We start from the raw sequence: 18,011 nt of genomic DNA on the forward strand, positions 1-18,011 counted from the left end.
AGGCCCTTTCGTGCTGCTGGCCTGCACTTGCCTGCGCTTGCCTGCAGCTCTGCAGGGGAAGAGCTTTTCCTCACTTCACTTTGGAGGCACCTCCCTGCCGTTGCCATGAGAATGGCAAGTGGATCAGCCTCCAGGCCTCGTGACGACCCCCGAGGCGCTGGTTGTGGGGCTGCAGAGAGAGGGGGTGTACATGTGTGCGTGTGTATGTGTGTGTGTGTGTGTGTGTGTGTGTGTGTGTACCTGTGTGAGCACAGGGGCAGGCAAGCCAAGGACCTTCTTCTCTGACTATACCACAGATGTCATGGGCTCTGCCCTAGGGCACACAGAGCACAGCATGGCTAGCCTGGAGCTTTGGCGCTTGTTCTGCAGGGGCAGGCCTCAGTCCCCTTGCCCTCCCCACCCACACAATTCATGAGAACAAAGACCTGCTGTTTTCCCCTCCCTCCCCTTACACCCAGCCTGGCAGGCCACCCCCCCTCCCCGCCCCCAGTTCCCTCTTGGCCTGGGTGCTTTTAGGGATGAGCTTGGTTCACGAGTACCCATTGGGGAGCTCCCTTGTGACTTGATGGCAAGAACTCATATCCTCCCCATGGGGTTATCAGATGGCTACTTCTGGGTGATGCCAGGCCAGTGGGGCATGGATCCCACCATCCTTTTCCTTCCGTGCAAATGTCAGGGTGGCCTCAAGCATGGTTCTTACACTGTGTTCTGTGTCCACCCACTGCAGAGGCTGTGGAGGAAGGATGGGGTAGTGATTCACCCTCCCCCCCACCCAGGCCCTCTCTCCTGCTTGGCCCAGCTCTCTCCTGCAGACCACCCAGATGGATGCATATCAGTTGTTCATGGAGTCCTGCCCAGCCCAGGGCTAAGACCTCTGCCAAGTCTTCAGACAGCTGCCAACCTGCAGATAGACTGCCAGCAAGTGGGGAGGTGCCACCGCCCTCCCACCCTCCACCCTACCCTCAACCGGGGATAGGGAGCTTTAGAGTAAGAGGCATGCCTCTTTAGAGTAAGAGAAATGCCTCTTTCAGATGCAAAGCCTTGAGTGGAAAAAGATAAAGGCCATGTCCCTTCTCTCTGAGGACATGGCAGTCACCCTCTCTTCAGAGCTGACATTCCTCAGTGCTGTCTCTCAGCACTTCCAGTGCTGCCCTGATGAAGTCAGAAACCACAGGATCTTTCTCCCAGGCTGTCCCAAGGGAGCCCCTGGAGGAGAGTCAATTGGATTCGTCTTGGGGCTAGGGAGATGCTCGGCCAGGACCCCAAGCTGCCTCCAGCAGCTGGTGTGTGTGTGTGTGTGTGTGTGTGTGTGTGTGTGTGTGTGTGTGTTTCTTTCCTGAGGGGACGCGGACTGAGCACGGGGCCACAGCCCACGGTGGCACGGGGGTCCAGAGAGGCTGGCCCTGCACAGCGGCAGGTCTGTGTGCGAGTCCACCCATTCCGTCACATCCTGCGTGTGCTGCTGTTTGAGGTGTATGATGTCACTCACTCACCCCCTTGGCTTTGAGTGTAGCCAGTGGCTTGGGCAGCCGCATGACCTGGCTGCCTTCTGGTGCCTGCCCCTGCCTGTGTGTCCCCCACCGTCTGGTAGGACAGTCCCCAGATGCACTCCGCCTCATCCCCAGCTCTGGCCGTGGCACTTGACCTGTCTTCCTTCAGTCACTAAGATGTATGCCTTGGCCCAGCCTAGAAACCGGGCCCTGTTCCCCGCAGGGTGGGCTGGGGGCAGACCTCAGGCATCCCCACCAAGGAGCCTTTGGGGCTGAGGCGCCCCTGGAACTCCCTTCAGAACCGGCTCAGACCCCACCCTTGCTCTCGGACACCTCTCCCCATCTCATGGCAGAATCAGCAGGCTCCAGGCCCAGCGCCGCCGTGCCCGGCTTGTCTAATCTGTTTTGCCATTTTCCTTGATCTAGGCGGGACTCAGGACGCTTCACGACATTGGGCCTGAAATCCGACGGGCTATCTCATGCGATTTGCAAGATGATGAGCCTGAGGAAACAAAAGGAGAGGAGGAAGAAGATGTGTTCAAAGTAATTATTCCACACCTAGCTACACATCGACCGCTGGGAGATCAGCAGGCAGTGGGGGCGGTCGAGGAGCCGTACCTGAGTGCAGAGGAGATAGCACAGCTCCAGGGTCTAGAGGGGCATCAAGACCCCCGCAGCCACTCCCTCCTCACCAGCACATGTTCGGGGATCAGGCCTGCTCTTGCCTTGAGCTTGCCCCTCAGCCCCAGCACGGCAGCTTCGGACAAACTCGACCATAGCCACTGGTCGGTGTGGATGACCAACCTGGGTCCTACTAGCAGCTGCCTGCCCAGATCTCTAGCCAGCCTACACTCTCCTCTTGGGCCCCCCAAAACAGAGAGCATCCCTTCTGCCATCCTCAGTGGCTTGGGCTGCCAACCAACCTACTGGGTCATCATTTCAACTTAGAGCAACTAGACGAGCACTCTAGAGTGAGAGCCAAGAGCTGGTTCCTGGCTCTGGAGCCAGCGACCTTCCTCGTTGCCAGGGGGACACACACTCAGTACCCACCCCACCTCCCCATCACTGAGACACTCAGAGTGTTTTACAGGGAGCCTGCAGAGTGTATCTAGAATTTGTTTTTCGTGTAGAAAAAAAAAATTACCTAACATAGCTAGCCTGCATCAAATACCTTGTTAAATTACCTGGTGTTGTCTCCCATTATTTTGCAGAGAAATGGTGCCCTGCTTGGAAACCATGTCAATCATGTTAATAGTGATAGGAGAGATTCCCTTCAGCAGACCAATACCACCCACCGTCCCCTGCATGTCCAAAGGCCTTCAGTTCCACCTGCAAGTGATACTGAGAAACCGCTGTTTCCTCCAGCAGGAAATTCGGTGTGTCATAGCCATCATAACCATAATTCCATAGGAAAGCAAGTTCCCAGCTCAACCAATGCCAATCTCAATAATGCCAATATGTCCAAAGCTGCCCCTGGAAAGCGGCCCAGCCTTGGGAACCTTGAGCATGTATCTGAAAATGGGCATCATTCTTCCCACAAGCATGACCGTGAGCCTCAGAGAAGGTCCAGTATTAAAAGGTAACCTTGAAAGCATGTGTGTGTGCTGAGGACTGTAGTGTGTGCCCTGGCGAAGGTGGGGCGGGGGGAGCTACAGATATCTGTGTCTGTTACCCTGGCACCTACAGGAGAATCTCCTTAGGCATCTCCGTAGGCCTAATAATCAAAACCTGGAGAGGTCATGGCCTCTTTGGGTACCGTTTTATGCCCTGTGCTAGGGAACATCCCTTTCTGGAATAGCATCAATGTGCCCTTGACCCTCCCAAGTTACAGGTTTGGCAGACTAGAAAGAGCCAGGAAGTGACTGTCTCAGGCTCAGAGCTCTGTACTGTCTCCACTGCTGCAACTCTATCCTGTGAGGCAGTGAAGGCAGTCAAGATAACACAGAACTGGGGCCGGAATGATAGTACAGCAGGTAGGGTGTTTGCCTTGCACTTGGCTGAATCCTCAGCATCCCATATGGTCTCCTGAGTACTGTCCTGAGCATTGCCAGGTGTGACCCCCAAATAAAACAAACAAAAAGTATGATAGAGAACATCTGTGTCTCCCAGTCCCGCTTTCTGATGGATGTGGGCATGTGAACCTCTTTGATATACACGGGAAGTTTTGCTTCTTTTCATTTTTCTTTTCAGTTCTCTAAAAAAATTATAAAAAGAAAAACTTTTTCTGATGGGCCATCAGCAGAAGGTGGCAGGCTATGTTTGGCCAGGAGGGCACCACTCGTTGGCTAATCCCTGCTCTCGGAAGTGGCCTGTTACTGCACTTAAGACATTGTTGAGCCTATTTAACTCTTCTCTCCTCCCTTTGTGCCTTTCCTGGACAGAACCCGCTATTACGAAACGTACATTAGGTATGTGCTCCCTGTCTGTCACCATGCTCGAAGGTTCCCGCTGGTCCCTCTGAAACCCATCAGAGAAATGCAGTGTATTTGGTGCATGTTTGTGGGTGCCCAGCCACGCTTTGGGAGACAGGGCGGTCAACCTCCCCGTTCAACTCGATCCAGTGACACAGGAGCTACTTGAGCTGGAGGAGGGCACAGCAGAGGAGGAACTGGGATAACACACAAGCCTGTCTCTGCAGACAGATGGCAGAGCCTGGCTGGATTTCTTGAGGACTGGAGCCAGAGCAATGGGGGTGTCAAGGGCTCATGATGAACAGACCTGGGGTGGCCAGGCAGTCTTTGTAAATCTGGTGGACATGTCCAGGAGTCTCTCCTGGTACCTGTATTCAAAACTCCCATCACCCCCGCTGAGTCAGAAGCAGTGGGGAGGCGGCGGGGGATGGGGTAGGGAGGCTCCTTGTGCCAGTCTCTGATGTGAGTCTTTGATGCATCAAATAAACTGTCTTGGGAGACCCAAAGCTTCTTCCTAGATCTGCCTATCACTGCAGCACCCCCATGCGTTTTAGATCTGCTCCCAAATCATATTCCTTCCTTTGGTTCCAAAGCTTCAGAGTAGTTTGGCACCGGCTTTGTGTAGAGTACTGAGAGAAGCATCCTCTGAACATACATCACACACACACACACACACACACACACACACATACACGCACACAGAGCACTACTGCCTGCATCCTCACGGTCTGGACCCTTCTGAGGTAGATGCTCTGGGAGTAGCTGCAGCGGCTGGGGCAGAGCTGCAGGCCGTGAGCCGTGATTGTGGGGTGAGCCACCACCTGCCCAGCCACTCAGAGGTTCTCCCACTGCAGGTCCGACTCAGGAGATGAGCAGTTCCCAACCATTTGCCGTGAAGACCCGGAGCTCCACAGTTACTTCCGGGATGCCCGCTGCTCCGGGGACCAGGAGTACTTCAGCAGCGATGAGTACTACGAAGATGACAGCTCTCCGGCAGGGAGCAGGTGAGGGGCTCTCTGAGGCCTGGCCGTTTTCTGACCCATGCCCTGATGGCTTCAGGCTGCAGGTCCCCAGGGAAGCAAGGCAGGTGCGCCGATGCCAAGCCAGAGGAGAAGGTGGCAGCAGAGGAAGCTGGCCAGAGAGGAAGCTCTGCCTTCAGACCTCCTCACCTAGTTCTCCAGGGGCACGGGGATCTTGTCATGAAAACAAGAGCGGGCCTGTGTCAAGCAGGCCAACCCCTTTCCAGCCATCTCTGTCCTGTCTTCCGAGGACAGGCCCCTGAGCACTCTGGAGATTCTGGTTACACTGTGGCCAACCTACAGCTTCGGGCCAGGGATGTCTTTATGTACACTCCCACTCCCTGCTCCTTCCAGGGGTCCCCTCTGAAGATGAGACAACAAGTCTCACTGAGCAGAGGTGGCACTCCAGACATCTGTCCTGAAGATGGAAGGGGTCCCCAGCTTCTGGATACAGAGCGGGAAAGCAGACTGGGGCTGAGGCCATCAGGGTTCAGCCAACCTCCCTTTGTGAGCTGCGTGTTTCCTGGAGCAGATGGTCCCGTGAAGGGCCGATGGTTCTGCAGGTCACGGCTGGACATCTGGGCTGTTGGTGGCTTCTGTCTCAAATTCCAGCCCTCTGTGGCTGGACACTATTCCTCTCCACTCCCCATGTCCTTCCATCAACCTCTTTTTGTGCCTACCTGGTTTTCTGTGTTTCCATCTCCAAGGCCCTTATTTGTGTCCCCTCATGGACCCACCCATCAGAGGTGTCCCTCTCTGAAGCCCAATTTCACCCTCCCTCCAAGGGCCTGCCCGGAACTTGCTGCTCCTTCCTCTGGCTGGTTTGAATGTTTCTCTCATCCAGCAGGAACCATCTCTATTCCCTTCATTTCCTCTCCATCTGTGTCCCCAGTGCCCATCCCAGAGCTGGCAGAGAGCGGGCAGTCAGGGGGATTCAGTGGAGAAGTTAGTGGTGACAGATTGGCACGGAGCTAACTGCGGCTGAGACAGAGCTAAGCCTGCCCCCGAAAGGCAATCAGCAACCCCACCCCCCCCCCCCCCATTCATCACACGACTCATCCCTGAGTCCTCCTGAAACGCCTTTGCCCTCCATCTAGAAGCTTCTAGGAAGCCGAGGACTGCCTTGTCTTCAGCTGGTCTTGCTATACACACAAATGGGGGGTCAGGGTGTGATGTCAACAGCATGCATGAGCCAAGGAACAGGGAGAGGGTTTGCTAACCAGGATCGCACGGGCCCTTACTCTCCCTCTCGGCATCTTTGGCTGCCAGGCAAAGCTACGGCTACTACAACAGATACCCAGGCGGCAACCTGGACTTTGAGCGACCGCGAGGCTACCACCACCCCCAAGGATTCCTGGAGGACGACTCGCCCCTTTGCTATGATTCCCGGAGATCACCCAGGAGACGCCTGCTACCTCCCACACCGACATGTGAGGCCACCTTCTTTTATTTTCTGGAACCCTGGCTCCAGGGGAATGTGACAGGTGGAGTCCCGCCATGCCGGGGTCCCCCAGATTCCACCCCTGGCTGGAGGCCCCATCAGCTCTCCTGGCCTTCTTATTCCCGTGCGATGACGCTCAAGCCGCGTTTACATGGTTTGGACTCCATGTGAGGTTTTTGTACAGCTCGATGGGTCACAGCGGATCTGGGGCCTTGTGCATAGATGGTCCTTTTGCCTGCAAGCTGGCAGCATCAGGGGGCATCAGTAATAGGTATGCCATGCCCTCAGCGCTGCTCTACAGGCAGTCTGAACCCCAGAGAGCAGAGGTAGGGGCTAGACTTGATCCTGGCCCATTTTACAAAGCCCCCAGCTTCTGAGGGCCCTCTGAGGAGTCTTGGCATCTACCCCCATTGTCCCCCACCCCCTGGCCCCATGGCCGCTCCCCATACTTCCTCAGTTCTTCTTCCCACTCTTGTCCCTTTTCTTTCTCTCTCTCATCCTTGCCTTGGCCCTGCCAGCGCTCCCTCTCACAGGCCAGGTGGGAACCCCGAGTCCCAAGGCAGTGCCATCCTACTGGGGAGGGCAGGGGCTGCTGCCCCACTCCTGTACCCCAACTTCCTTGTGTTGGTATGGTCGGCACTTGCAGAAGGTCTGAGCCACCTCCAAGGAAGAACTGGGGCCACCATGCAGTGAGGGCCTTGCCGGCTCTGGGTGGGCAGTTTGCTTTGGGTCATGCAGACACTGGGGCAGAGGTTAGAGAATAATTTCTGGTGCTTCTGAGGAATGAAGCATGGTTTTGAGGAGGACTTTCACCCAAACCCAACAATACCCAGGACTCCCTGGCTCTGAGCCCCTCAGCTAGTCAGACGCCTCCTCTGTGGTTTGTACCTAGTTGCTCAGACCTGGCACCTGCTCTGTAAGGCCTGGGAGGCCAGACGAGAAGGTCAGGGGCCCTGCCCCAGACTGCTAGTTGGTGGCGTGTTCATGCCCATTCAATGCAGGCAGGAACTTGGGTGGGTAAGAGGGGCTTCCTCTGTCCCTGTGAAGGAAATCAAAGTGACCTCTTTGCTTTGTTGCCCCTCTACAAATCTGGGGTTGCAGCCTTCAGCCAGTGCCCTCAGGGGTGGGGGGGGGTCCCTGCAGAGCCCATGTGAGGATGGGCACACAGAGGTCCTGCTCAGACCCTCCAAAAGAGAGGGTGGAAGGTTCTTTCCTCTCCGGGTACCAAGCCTCTGACTACCCTCTGGCCACAGGTGCCCGAGGCTCCTGAGATCAGTAGCCAACCCAGACTTGCACAGTGTGTGGAGGCAGGCAGTGGAGACAGTCCCACACAGGCCGCACAGCCAGTCACCCCTGGGCCTCCTACGGCCTGTCCGCCCACACTGGCCGTGTGCCCTGTCCACCCCACCCCACTCTCATTCCAGCACTGGTCAGCCCAGGACTTGGCCCTCACAGAGCCTGGAGTCTGTACTGCATGTGCCGGCCCAGGAGACCGAGAAGGCTTCACCACATTCATCCCCAAAGTTCTACAAGGCAGCACAGTATGGAGCTTGGCCAGAACACAAGCCTTGGCTGTGCGGTGGGGTGCCAGGCTCAGAGGGGCCTGGGTATACCCTTGCCAACTACCGGGCACTCCTGTAGCAGCGTGAGCAATGGGTGGGCCTCAGTCTGAGCTTGGGGGCCAGAATTGAGGCTCTTCTCCCAGACCTGGCACCCCTCAGGACCACAAGCTTTGTGTCTGGTGTCATGGCTCAGCGCTGGCCTCTCTCCTGGGTTTCATTGGCAAGACTGTCCAGTATCAGGAGTGACAGGAGCTTGTGTTTGTCTGCAGCTCTAGGCAGAGCTGGGTCTTGGTCCTCAGGAGAAAGAGCTCCATAGCTGGATGCTTGACAGGACCGGGGTCAGGTGGCAGATGCAGGAACACGAGGGCAGATGCAGGAGCCCAGGGGACATCCCTCGAGGTGTCGGGAGGCAAGGGCAGCATCAGCAAGTGTGAAGTTCCAGAACGGAATTGTCATCCTGTGGGTTGGTCTGAAGTGCTCCATCCCACAGGGCTGAAGGCCAGGTCTGGTCCCCACTGTCCCCCTCTGTCTGTCCGCCACGGGATCCTCCCCCAACAACAGACCTTCCATGCCCGAGACCTCAACCTGCTCCTCCCCAAGGCCTCCCTGCTGGGGGTGCCACTTCCTTCCCCCCCTCCCAGGCTTCCCAGACCTCGCAGCCTCAGCCTTGGATTTGGCTGCATCCCCACCAAGGGTGTGGAGTGGGGAGGCCCCCAGCCCCGGAGTCTCTGCAGAGACATCCCCGCGTCACAGCCTCTCGTGCTCTGCTTCCCAGCCCACCGCAGATCCTCCTTCAACTTCGAGTGTCTGCGCCGGCAAAGCAGCCAGGAGGAGGCCCCACCGTCCCCCGCCTTCCCACACCGCACCGCCCTGCCTCTGCACCTCATGCAACAGCAGGTGAGCCGCCACCCTGGAGCACACTCACCACAGCCACCGGCACTGGGGCATGGAAAGGAACATCCTTCTCATACCCCCAAGTTCACCCCCAGAACCACCCGGCCAGGTAAACATGCTCTAAATCTCCTTTGACCCAAGAGCAGATTTGAAGATGGGGAAGTGATGTGCCCGAGCTCGTGAGTACCCTTGAGCCACTGGGTGCTTTGCTCCCTGGGATGCCAATTCCCATACCTGGGCACCATCTCTGCTCCCCACCTCTCTGTATCCCCCAGTCAGAGCTGGTGGAATCCTCAGCCTACACCCAGAGGCCACTGGATAGTCTCCCCACCCCCCACCCCACCACAACCTGGTTCCGGGGGTTGTACCCAGGTACTCACACATGCAAGGCATGAGCTGTACCATTGAGCCGTGCCCCCGGCCCTCACCAAGCGACTACAAACTCTCAGCACTGTCCTTTTTATTTATTTATTTATTTATTGCTTTTTGGGTCATACCCGGCAATGCTCAGGGGTTACCCTGGCTCTGCACTCAGGAATTACACCTGGCGGTGCTCAGGGGACCATATGGGATGCTGGGAATTGAATCCAGGTGGCCACACGTGCAAGGCAAATGCCTACCCGTTGTGCTATCTCTCCACCCCCAGTCAGCCCTCTCCTTGAGCTTCTTCGAGACCTGAAGGAGCTCTCTGTAGAGGTGTACCCTAAAAACATGAGTGGGTGATCTCCAGACCCCATGACTTGGAGGAAAGAGACCAACGGAGCAGGCTTTGCCCAGTGAGATCAGGGTGTGACTGGCGCACTCGCCTTGCATGTGGGGTGATCCCTGAGCACAGAACCAGGAGGAAGCCCCTGAACTTTTTTCTGGGTGTGGCCCAGAAACAAAAACAAAAAGATTCTCTCTTCTTTACCACCTGTGTACGTCTTTGCCTTTGGTCTTTAAATTCGTTTTGGGGGGCTGGAGCGATAGTGTGGCGGGTAGGACATTTGCCTTGCACGCAGCTGACCCAAGTTCAATTCCCAGCATCCCATATGGTCCCCGAGCACCGCCAGGAGTAATTCCTGAGTGTAGAGCCAGGAGTGACCCCTGTGCAACGCTGGGTGAGACCCAAAAAGCAAAGAAAAAATTCATTTTTCACTTCAGCCTGCCTTTCCCATGGCAGGACAAACCCCGGGAAGGTGCAGGTTGACAAAGGCCGTTAGCCAGCTGGCATAAAAAGTGCCATGACAGGCTGCTATGGGAGGTCTGGAAGACTGTGTCGGTCCCTATGGGAGCCTCAGAGCTGTCGTGCTGCAAATTGGGGTGAAGTAGATCCCCCTTCCCAGCAAAGGCCAGTATGTGCTGAGTTGCTGCATTAGGAAGCAGCTGCCTCCCGCCCTTCATCCCCTGCCTTTCCCCTAGTGCTGGGGCTCATCAACCTGCCCTGAATTTACCTCCATCCTGAACCCCATGAACTGGTGGCAGGTGCACCCTCCAGCACATCTTTCCTGATTGCTCGTCCTCGCGCTGAGCCACTGAGTCTGCCTTGGAATCAGCCAGGAAGTGAAAGCTGGATTGGGGGACCCAGAAAAAGCCCCACTTTGCCAGTTCCCTTCATTGCAGCCATGAGTGGTGTCCGAGTCAGGCCGTGCAGACACTGGGTCCTCTGAAGGTGGGCGGGAGGACCTGTGCCAACGGCTGCTCCCGACTTCTCCTTCCTCTCTTCTCAGATCATGGCCGTGGCCGGTCTGGATACAAGTAAAGCCCAGAAGTACTCCCCAAGCCACTCGACCCGATCGTGGGCCACCCCTCCTGCCACCCCTCCCTACCGGGACTGGACACCATGCTACACGCCGCTGATCCAGGTGGAGCGGCTGGAAGCCCTGGACCAGGTCAATGGCAGCCTGCCCTCACTGCACCGCAGCTCGTGGTACACCGATGAGCCAGGCATCTCCTATCGGACTTTCACACCAGCCAGCCTGACCGTCCCTAGCAGCTTCCGGAACAAAAACAGCGACAAGCAGAGGAGTGCAGACAGCTTGGTGGAGGCCGTGAGTATGACTCACTGTGGCGGGGGGGGGGGGGGGGGGGGCGGGGAGGTGTTGTGTGCACCCAGAGGTGGCCCCAGGGAAAGCCCTACACAGTAGGAATCAGGGGCGTTCCTCAGGGGGCAGGCTCTGGAGTTAGGTCACTTGCTTTGTGTCCAGACCCCACCTGCTTCTGAGCCCCAGAGATAATGCTTTAAGGTGTTACTTATTGAAACTGAGCATCACTGTATCACTGTATCACTGTTCATCGATTTACTCGAGTGGGCACCAGTAATGTCTCCATTCGTCCCAGCCCAGAGATTTTAGCAGCCTCTCCTTCCTCGTCTTTCCCAACGCTGCCATATTGGATGTTCTTTCAGGGTCAGGAGAATGAGATCCATTATTGTTACTGTTTTTAGGCATATCGAATACGCCACGGGTAGCTTGCTAGGCTCTGCTGTGAAACTGAACATAGGCACAAATATATGAAACAGAGTCTTCTAAATTAGCCACATCCTACTCTTTTGGGTTTTGTTTCTGGGTTGTACCCTCAAGAGACCCTGTGGTGCTCAAGATCAAACCCAGAGAGGCTGTGCTCCAACCAGCCCCTTTGCGCTCCCTCTCCAGCCCATGTTTTTAATTTGGGTGATTGATATTTTGCGGTGCTGGGCATTGAACCCAGGTCTCATGCACTCTCAAGGCATGCACTGCCCCACAGAGTCACAAACCCCCAGCCCCTATGTGTCAGCTATACCACAGGATCTGTCACTGAAATGCTTTGGCGCAGAGCATTTCCTTCTAATGTAAGTTTTGAGCTTTGGTATTTTCCAAGCCAAAGTCATATACAGTCACACTGAGATTTTGTACTAGCAGGAGGGGGCTGGCAGGCATGAGTGGCTGAGCTCCCCCACAGTGTCTGGTGCGGCCAATGCTGGTGGGACCCTTCCCATCCTCCTCCCTGTGCAAGGCCAGCTGAGGCCCTCATGGCATTCCTTCCTCTGTCCTGGACAGGTCCTGATATCTGAAGGCTTGGGACGGTATGCCAGGGACCCAAAATTCGTGTCGGCGACCAAGTACGAAATCGCCGATGCCTGTGATTTAACCATCGATGAGATGGAGAGTGCAGCCAGCAACCTGCTGAATGGGACCGTGCACAGCCGGGCCAATGGGGACGTGGGCCCCCTCTCCCGCCGGCAGGACTATGAGCTGCAGGACTTCGGGCCTGGCTACAGTGACGAGGAGCCGGAGGCCGTCAGAGAGGAGGAGGATCTGGCGGACGAGATGATCTGTATCACCACCCTGTAGCCCTGAGGCCTGGAAACAGTAGATGGCCAGGGAACAAGTGCCTCGTAATTAGGGAAGTTCAGGCACTGGCGTGGACCCTGTTCTCGCTCAGACTTTTGTGCAAGGGCCGCCGTGCCTCGAGGAAGCCATAAACCTGGTAGGGAGCATCCGCGCATGTGGCCCCAGAAGCGCAGAGCCGTGGGTCCGCCCACCAGGAGGGGACCAGCAAGGTCATCGGACAAGCCTCACCTGCTCCCCCAGAGTGCAGCGGGGGGTAGGGGGGCCGCATCCGGCCCCCCAGCGCGCAGGTACAGCGGGGAAGGGTCAAGGTGATGACGATTGCCATACCTGTGTCATTACCTCAGCCATCAGTCTAGCATATCAGACATTCACTGGGCCCAGCATATCCATTTTCAACACCCCCCCGCCCTCCTGATCCCCCAGCACACTGCTTCCTGGTTCCTGTTTAACGCGTGTGCAATGCAGTGTGTCCATCAGAACCTACCTACCAGCTGTCGTCCTGAGAGGGGCAGGACCTGATCACAGGGTGTGCGGGCAGGCGATGATGGTGCCCGCGGCCCCTGGCAGGCTGAGGGCCGCTGTGTGAACTGGAATCATCACTCACTCGCAACCAGGTCAACTCAGAGAACGCTAATTTGTTTTAAACTACAGCTTTCCTGTACAGGACTTGTAATATACTCTCATTTGTATTTGTAAAGAGATGGTCTATATTTTGTAATTATTGTACCGTATTTGAACTGCAGCAATATCCATGGGTCCTAAATAATTGTAGATCCCCCCCCACTGAAATGTAGAAATCATTCATATTTTTACGGGGGCTATACAGAAGTAGAACCAATAGAGCCCATTCTCATTCATTCTGTGAAAAAACAAAAACAAAACAAAAAAAAAACCAGAAACCTTTTGGGGGTCAAATTCTGAGTTCAAATACGACAGATATTTTTCTAAAATATGTTGGGTCACTTTAACAAGATACACTAGATGATTGTTTGCTGTATTTCCTTCGGGGCTGGGGCTCTCTGGGTTGATGCTGGGACCCCCAGATCCTCTCCTTGGTTGCGCCTACCCCTTATTTCACTCTGACTAACCCTCTGGTCCGTTCACGGCAGTCGGTGGTCAGGCTGGTTCTTCTGACCAGAGTCATTGCTTTGATTTTCTTAGTTGTCCCCATCGGACATTGTTGCATCTCAGCAGAGTAATCATCGCGTAGATGAACAAAGTACCTGGACCCTTGTCCCCTGGGGCCAGTGATGCAGCTTTTCTGAAGTAAGGAGTGCTGGGGACTGGGGACAGAGCGAGCAAAGGGAGAACCTACAGGACTCGAATGTTGGGGGCTGTACAAATCATATTGTTGCCTTTTTTTACAAAAACATTGCTGTACTGTGTAATCTCTTTGAGGGCTTTTATATGCAACTGAATGAGGGCTGACGTTTTCATTGGAATGCACTCACACCGATTGTACTTCCAGATGAAAACCCACTTTGGGATCACTCATACCATCCAGGCTTCCTTTTCTGTTCACAGAATTATGCCAACTTTGTCAAGTTACCATGGCGGGGATTCCCTGCTGTTCAAAAAAAAAAAAAAAGAATAATAACAGGTAGCAATTTGGGGTTCACAATTTTTTAATATTACATAGACAACCTGTTCCTGATTTTGTTGTTGTTGTTGTTGCTGTTGTTTGGGAGGTTCTGGGTTTTTGTTTTTGTAAATAATACCACTTTGTTATGAAGACCTTACAGACCTCTTCTTAAAACATTCTTATTCCAGATCCAAGCAAAAACACATCAAGGTTTGTAAATGACTATTTCCTGACATAACTTTTTTTTAATTAAAATGCAAAATGTTCTTCAGAATAAGTTGTGTAATAATCTTGTATTCGGCCTCATTGTCTGCCCCGAGAGCTTCAACAGGGGCCGTGGCTCAAGTTCTCCCCTCAGAGTCTCTCTCCTGCGGCTCCTCAAAGCTGCGGCAACAGCCTCCAGCGGAGTCTCGTTCCTCCTAAGGGCTAAGTTACTGGCATCTCCTCCACAGACTCTGTCTCTGCGAGGACCAGCCTGGTGACAGGCCTGAGCTCGCAGCGGACCTTTTCCCACCAGCACGTGCAAATCGGCACAGGCCACGCCACTCCCCACATCTGTCTGCGTTAAGCCTGGGTCAACCCTCCATCCAACATTAAACGTTTTCCTTTCGTTAAGAACAACTTAAAGTTGACGCCCATGTTTGGTTTGGTTTTGTTTTCGGGAAGTTTTCAGATATAATGTTTCTCCTTTTTGGTTTCCCCCATCGCCCAGAGGTTCTTGTGTTGTATCTCCAGGAATAAGACATCTAGCTTCTTCAGTCTTGCATCTGTGTTAATGTCACAGAGTGGAAATGGTAGTGCCAGTTAAACCACCCAGTATCAAGAACCTGTTTATTCTTCGTCGCTGACTCCCACCTGACAGCTGGACAATCTGTGGCCAAGAGGCGCTACCCAGTTTTGGCCTGAGATTTCAGAAGCAGCTTGGCTGGCTGGGGTGTGGGGTGGTGGGTACCGTGAGGGCCCTGGAGGTGCTTTGGGGACGGGGTTTTCCTTCCTCTTTGAACCCACACCTTGCTGACCCTGTGCTTATGAAACCAATGTATTTCATGCTTGTGTGTTTCTTACACATATTCACGTGGTTTTTATTTTTTTCATTAAGGGCTACAGGCAGCATTGTTGGGGGATGGGGGTAGGCATTCAGTGGTGCGGGTCTGATGGCTCAATACTTGGCTGCTCAGGGTCTCAGCAGCGGTGCTCAGGGGACCATGTGGTGCCAGGGGGAGAACTCAGAGTCCTCCATTGACCAGTCACATGGTCTACGGCTCAAGCTCTCTCCCAGCTCTGTCCTACCTCAGAAACAAGACTCCGGCTCTGCTTTCTCGTGCTGTAAGTTTTTATTTCTCTGCAGTGACATGTCTTCTTCCTTTGGGAGGTAAGCAAGAATGGCAGGTAGTGGGCCGGAGCCCTGGCTTTCAGCAGGGGCATGGCGTGAGGAGGGTGGTCCCAAGGAAGCTGTGGGGTAGAGGGGAGACCGTGGCACCTGCCTGGCTCTCATGACAGGGTAAGTACAGAGACCGCGCTTTACTTTTTTTTCTTTTGAGGTTCTATTTTGAAAAAGCAGAGGTGTTGGGCCACACCTGACAGCGCTCAGGGGCTACTCCCAGCTCTGTGCTCAGAAGTCACTCTTGATGACTCAGGAGAAACTCATGCAAGAGCCTGACCTGCTATACTATCTCTCCAGCCCTGCTTTTTCCCTTTTAAGAAAAAAGGATCTAGGACTCAGTCCAACGTGAAGCTGGTCAGTTGAAAGATTAAAAAAAAAAAAACGGGTTTAGCTAGAGCGGAATTTGCATTTTATGGAAATATGTTCTGACTGGAGGCAGAAAGGCTGGTACTTTGTTTAGGCATCAGAGTTCTTCCCGGAGCCTGCCCTTTCCTGGGCTCACAGCAGACAGGCTGACCTGCAGTCCTGCTGCTCCTCCCCCGCCTCCACTGGCAAGGGCCTTCTGTCGACCTAGCGGCTACTCCCTGGGCGTATTCAGAGATGCTCATGATCTTCAGAGCTTACTCTCTGGGCCGGGCTCAGCTTTTGCCATCTCTGTTCTCCCTAGTCAGGATTGCCGGCTCCATTCTCGGGTCCCCAGAGGCAGGTGCTGGCAGGTGCTCTGAGCAGCACGGCCACCTGACTGCAGCACCATGAGGTCCAGGCTTCCTCAGAACAGTGGAATTTTCCATCCAATGGTGGCCTCAGGCCATGCTCAGGGGAACCCAGCTGCAACCCCTTCAAATCAGAGTGTGCTGGGGCGGGTGCGAGTTCCAGTAACAGCCTTCCACTTTGACCTCAGCTGGACCCACATGTGTGGCACTGCTGCCCAAGCCATGTGGTGGTGAGGCATGAGCCCTGGCCAGCCAGGGGCTGGAGGTGACGGAGCTTGGACAAGAGGGGCCACTTCTAGCCTGTCCTCCTGCTTATCTCACACCACGGCCCCAGCAGCCGTCTCAGGTTGAGGAGTGCAGAGTTGGGGGGCTCAGGAGGTCTGTGATACCCCTGACCTTCACTTCTCAACCCACAGAGAGGTGGGGCTGCTCCTGTGGTTGTCCTGAAAAAGTGGGTCCCAAACCCCTTCCATGGCGGCTACAGGCCACAGCTGGGGGCGAGCCTCACGGACATACCTCATGGCCAGTCAAATTGGTTTCCTGTCTTGGCCCTCCCCTGGAGAAGAGAGACAACAGGTAAGATGAAACCAGAAGGGCCGGACAGGTGAGTCAGCAGCTGGGCACATGCCTTGCATGCGTCAGTTCACTCACCAACACTGTAGCACTGTCCTCCCGTTGTTCATTGATTTGCTCGAGCAGGCACCAGTAACGTCTCCATTGTGAGACTTGTTACTGTTTTTGGCACATTGAATACACCATGGGGAGCTTGCCAGGCTCTGCCATGCAGGCAGGATATTCTCGGTAGCTTGCCGGGCTCTCCAAGAGGGACGGAGGAATCGAACCCGGGTCACCCACGTGCATTGTTTATATAACCAGTTTCTTTTGATGGTCAGGTAGGGTTTTCCCCCCTTTATTTTAGCATGCATGGTGAACAGAGACAATTATTTTGTGGTAGTTAAATTCTTGATATTATTAAGGGCTGGAGCGATAGCACAGCAAGGTAGGGCGTTTGCCTTGCAAGCGGCCAACATGGCCGACCTGAGTTTCATTCCCCCACCCCTCTCAGAGAGCCCGGCAAGCTACCGAGAGTATCTCACCTGCACGGCAAAACCTGGCAAGCTCCTCGTGACGTATTCGATATGCCAAACACAGTAACAATTGTCACAATGGAGACGTTTCTGGACCTGCTCGAGCAAATCGATGAAAAATGGGAGGGCAGGGACAGGGACAGTGATATTATTAAACCAATATTATGATTATGCTAAATATATATATATTATTTAGAAACCAATTATTACCTATTTAAGGGGTGCACATTCAGCAGTGCACAGGGAAAACTCCTGGCTCTGCACTCCAGGATCACTCCTGGTGGGGTTTGGGTACCTTGGGGGGTGCTGGGGATTGAACCTGGGTTGACTGTGTGCAAGGAAAGTGCCCTCTGATGTATTATCTCTCCTGTCCCTATTCCCTTGTTTTGTTTTGGGGACACACTTAGCAATCTCAGGGCCTGCTCCTGGCCCTGCACTCAGGAATCACCCCTGGTGGTGTACAGGGAACCATATAAGATGCCAGGAATTGAACCTGGGTCTGCCACATATAAGGTAAGTGCCTTACCCACTGTGTTCTCTCTGGTCCCCTAATTTGCCCAATTTTTAATCTTTGCTTTCTTGGCTGTTGTTTACTGAGAGCAATAGTGAAGTTTGTATTGAGGGTAATATTTTGCAAATATGCATCAGCGTATCTGCAGTCTCACTTAACTTACCTTAATGTGGGGCTGGAGCAATAGCACAGCGGGGAGGGCTTTTGCCTTGCACACAGCCGACCTGGGTTCGATCCCTGGCATCCCCTGTGATCTCCTGAGCACCTCCAGGGGTAATTCCTGAGTGCAGAGCCAGGATTAACCTCTGAGCCTCGCCGGGTGTGACCCAGAAAGGAAAAACAAAAAACAAAACAAAAAAAAAACCTTAGTTTAATGTTCACTTGGACTGGAGCGATAGCACCAACACTATCCAAAAATAAATTTTAAAAAAATGAGAGCTCCCTAAGAATATTAAAGGCAGGGGAGGGAGTGACTTTTTCCTTCTCGATGCCTCTCTAGAAGGTCTTGCTCAGAAACGGAAGCAGTGATGCCTCAGAAACTGACTGCAGTGATGCCTCCAAGCCACCATGATCCACGGGAGAGGGTGGGGATGCCTAAAGTGCCC

General features: G+C 54.3%; 1 protein-coding gene across 15 annotated transcripts in view; it reads left to right on the forward strand.

The window, feature by feature from the left end:
- Window positions 1–12,374, forward strand: part of CACNA1D (calcium voltage-gated channel subunit alpha1 D) — a 339,546-nt gene extending 327,172 nt beyond the window's left edge. For 11 of the 15 annotated variants that reach the window (XM_056129067.1, XM_056129065.1, XM_056129071.1 and 8 more), the window contains 8 exons: window positions 1,917–2,033; window positions 2,702–3,069; window positions 3,872–3,898; window positions 4,756–4,905; window positions 6,190–6,350; window positions 8,699–8,820; window positions 10,527–10,847; window positions 11,835–12,374. In XM_056129067.1, coding sequence (XP_055985042.1) covers window positions 1,917–2,033; window positions 2,702–3,069; window positions 3,872–3,898; window positions 4,756–4,905; window positions 6,190–6,350; window positions 8,699–8,820; window positions 10,527–10,847; window positions 11,835–12,128 — 1,560 coding nt within the window. In that variant the 3' untranslated portion in view covers window positions 12,129–12,374. Of the gene's footprint in view, window positions 1–1,916; window positions 2,034–2,701; window positions 3,070–3,871; window positions 3,899–4,755; window positions 4,906–6,189; window positions 6,351–8,698; window positions 8,821–10,526; window positions 10,848–11,834 lie in introns of those variants that run through there. The other 4 variants (XM_056129070.1, XM_056129076.1, XM_056129078.1 and 1 more) reach the window with 2 other exon arrangements.
- The last annotated feature ends 5,637 nt before the right edge of the window (window positions 12,375–18,011 follow it).

Source organism: Sorex fumeus, unplaced genomic scaffold, assembly GCF_029834395.1.
Source record: "Sorex fumeus unplaced genomic scaffold, SorFum_2.1 ptg000072l, whole genome shotgun sequence".
NCBI lineage: Eukaryota > Metazoa > Chordata > Mammalia > Eulipotyphla > Soricidae > Sorex > Sorex fumeus.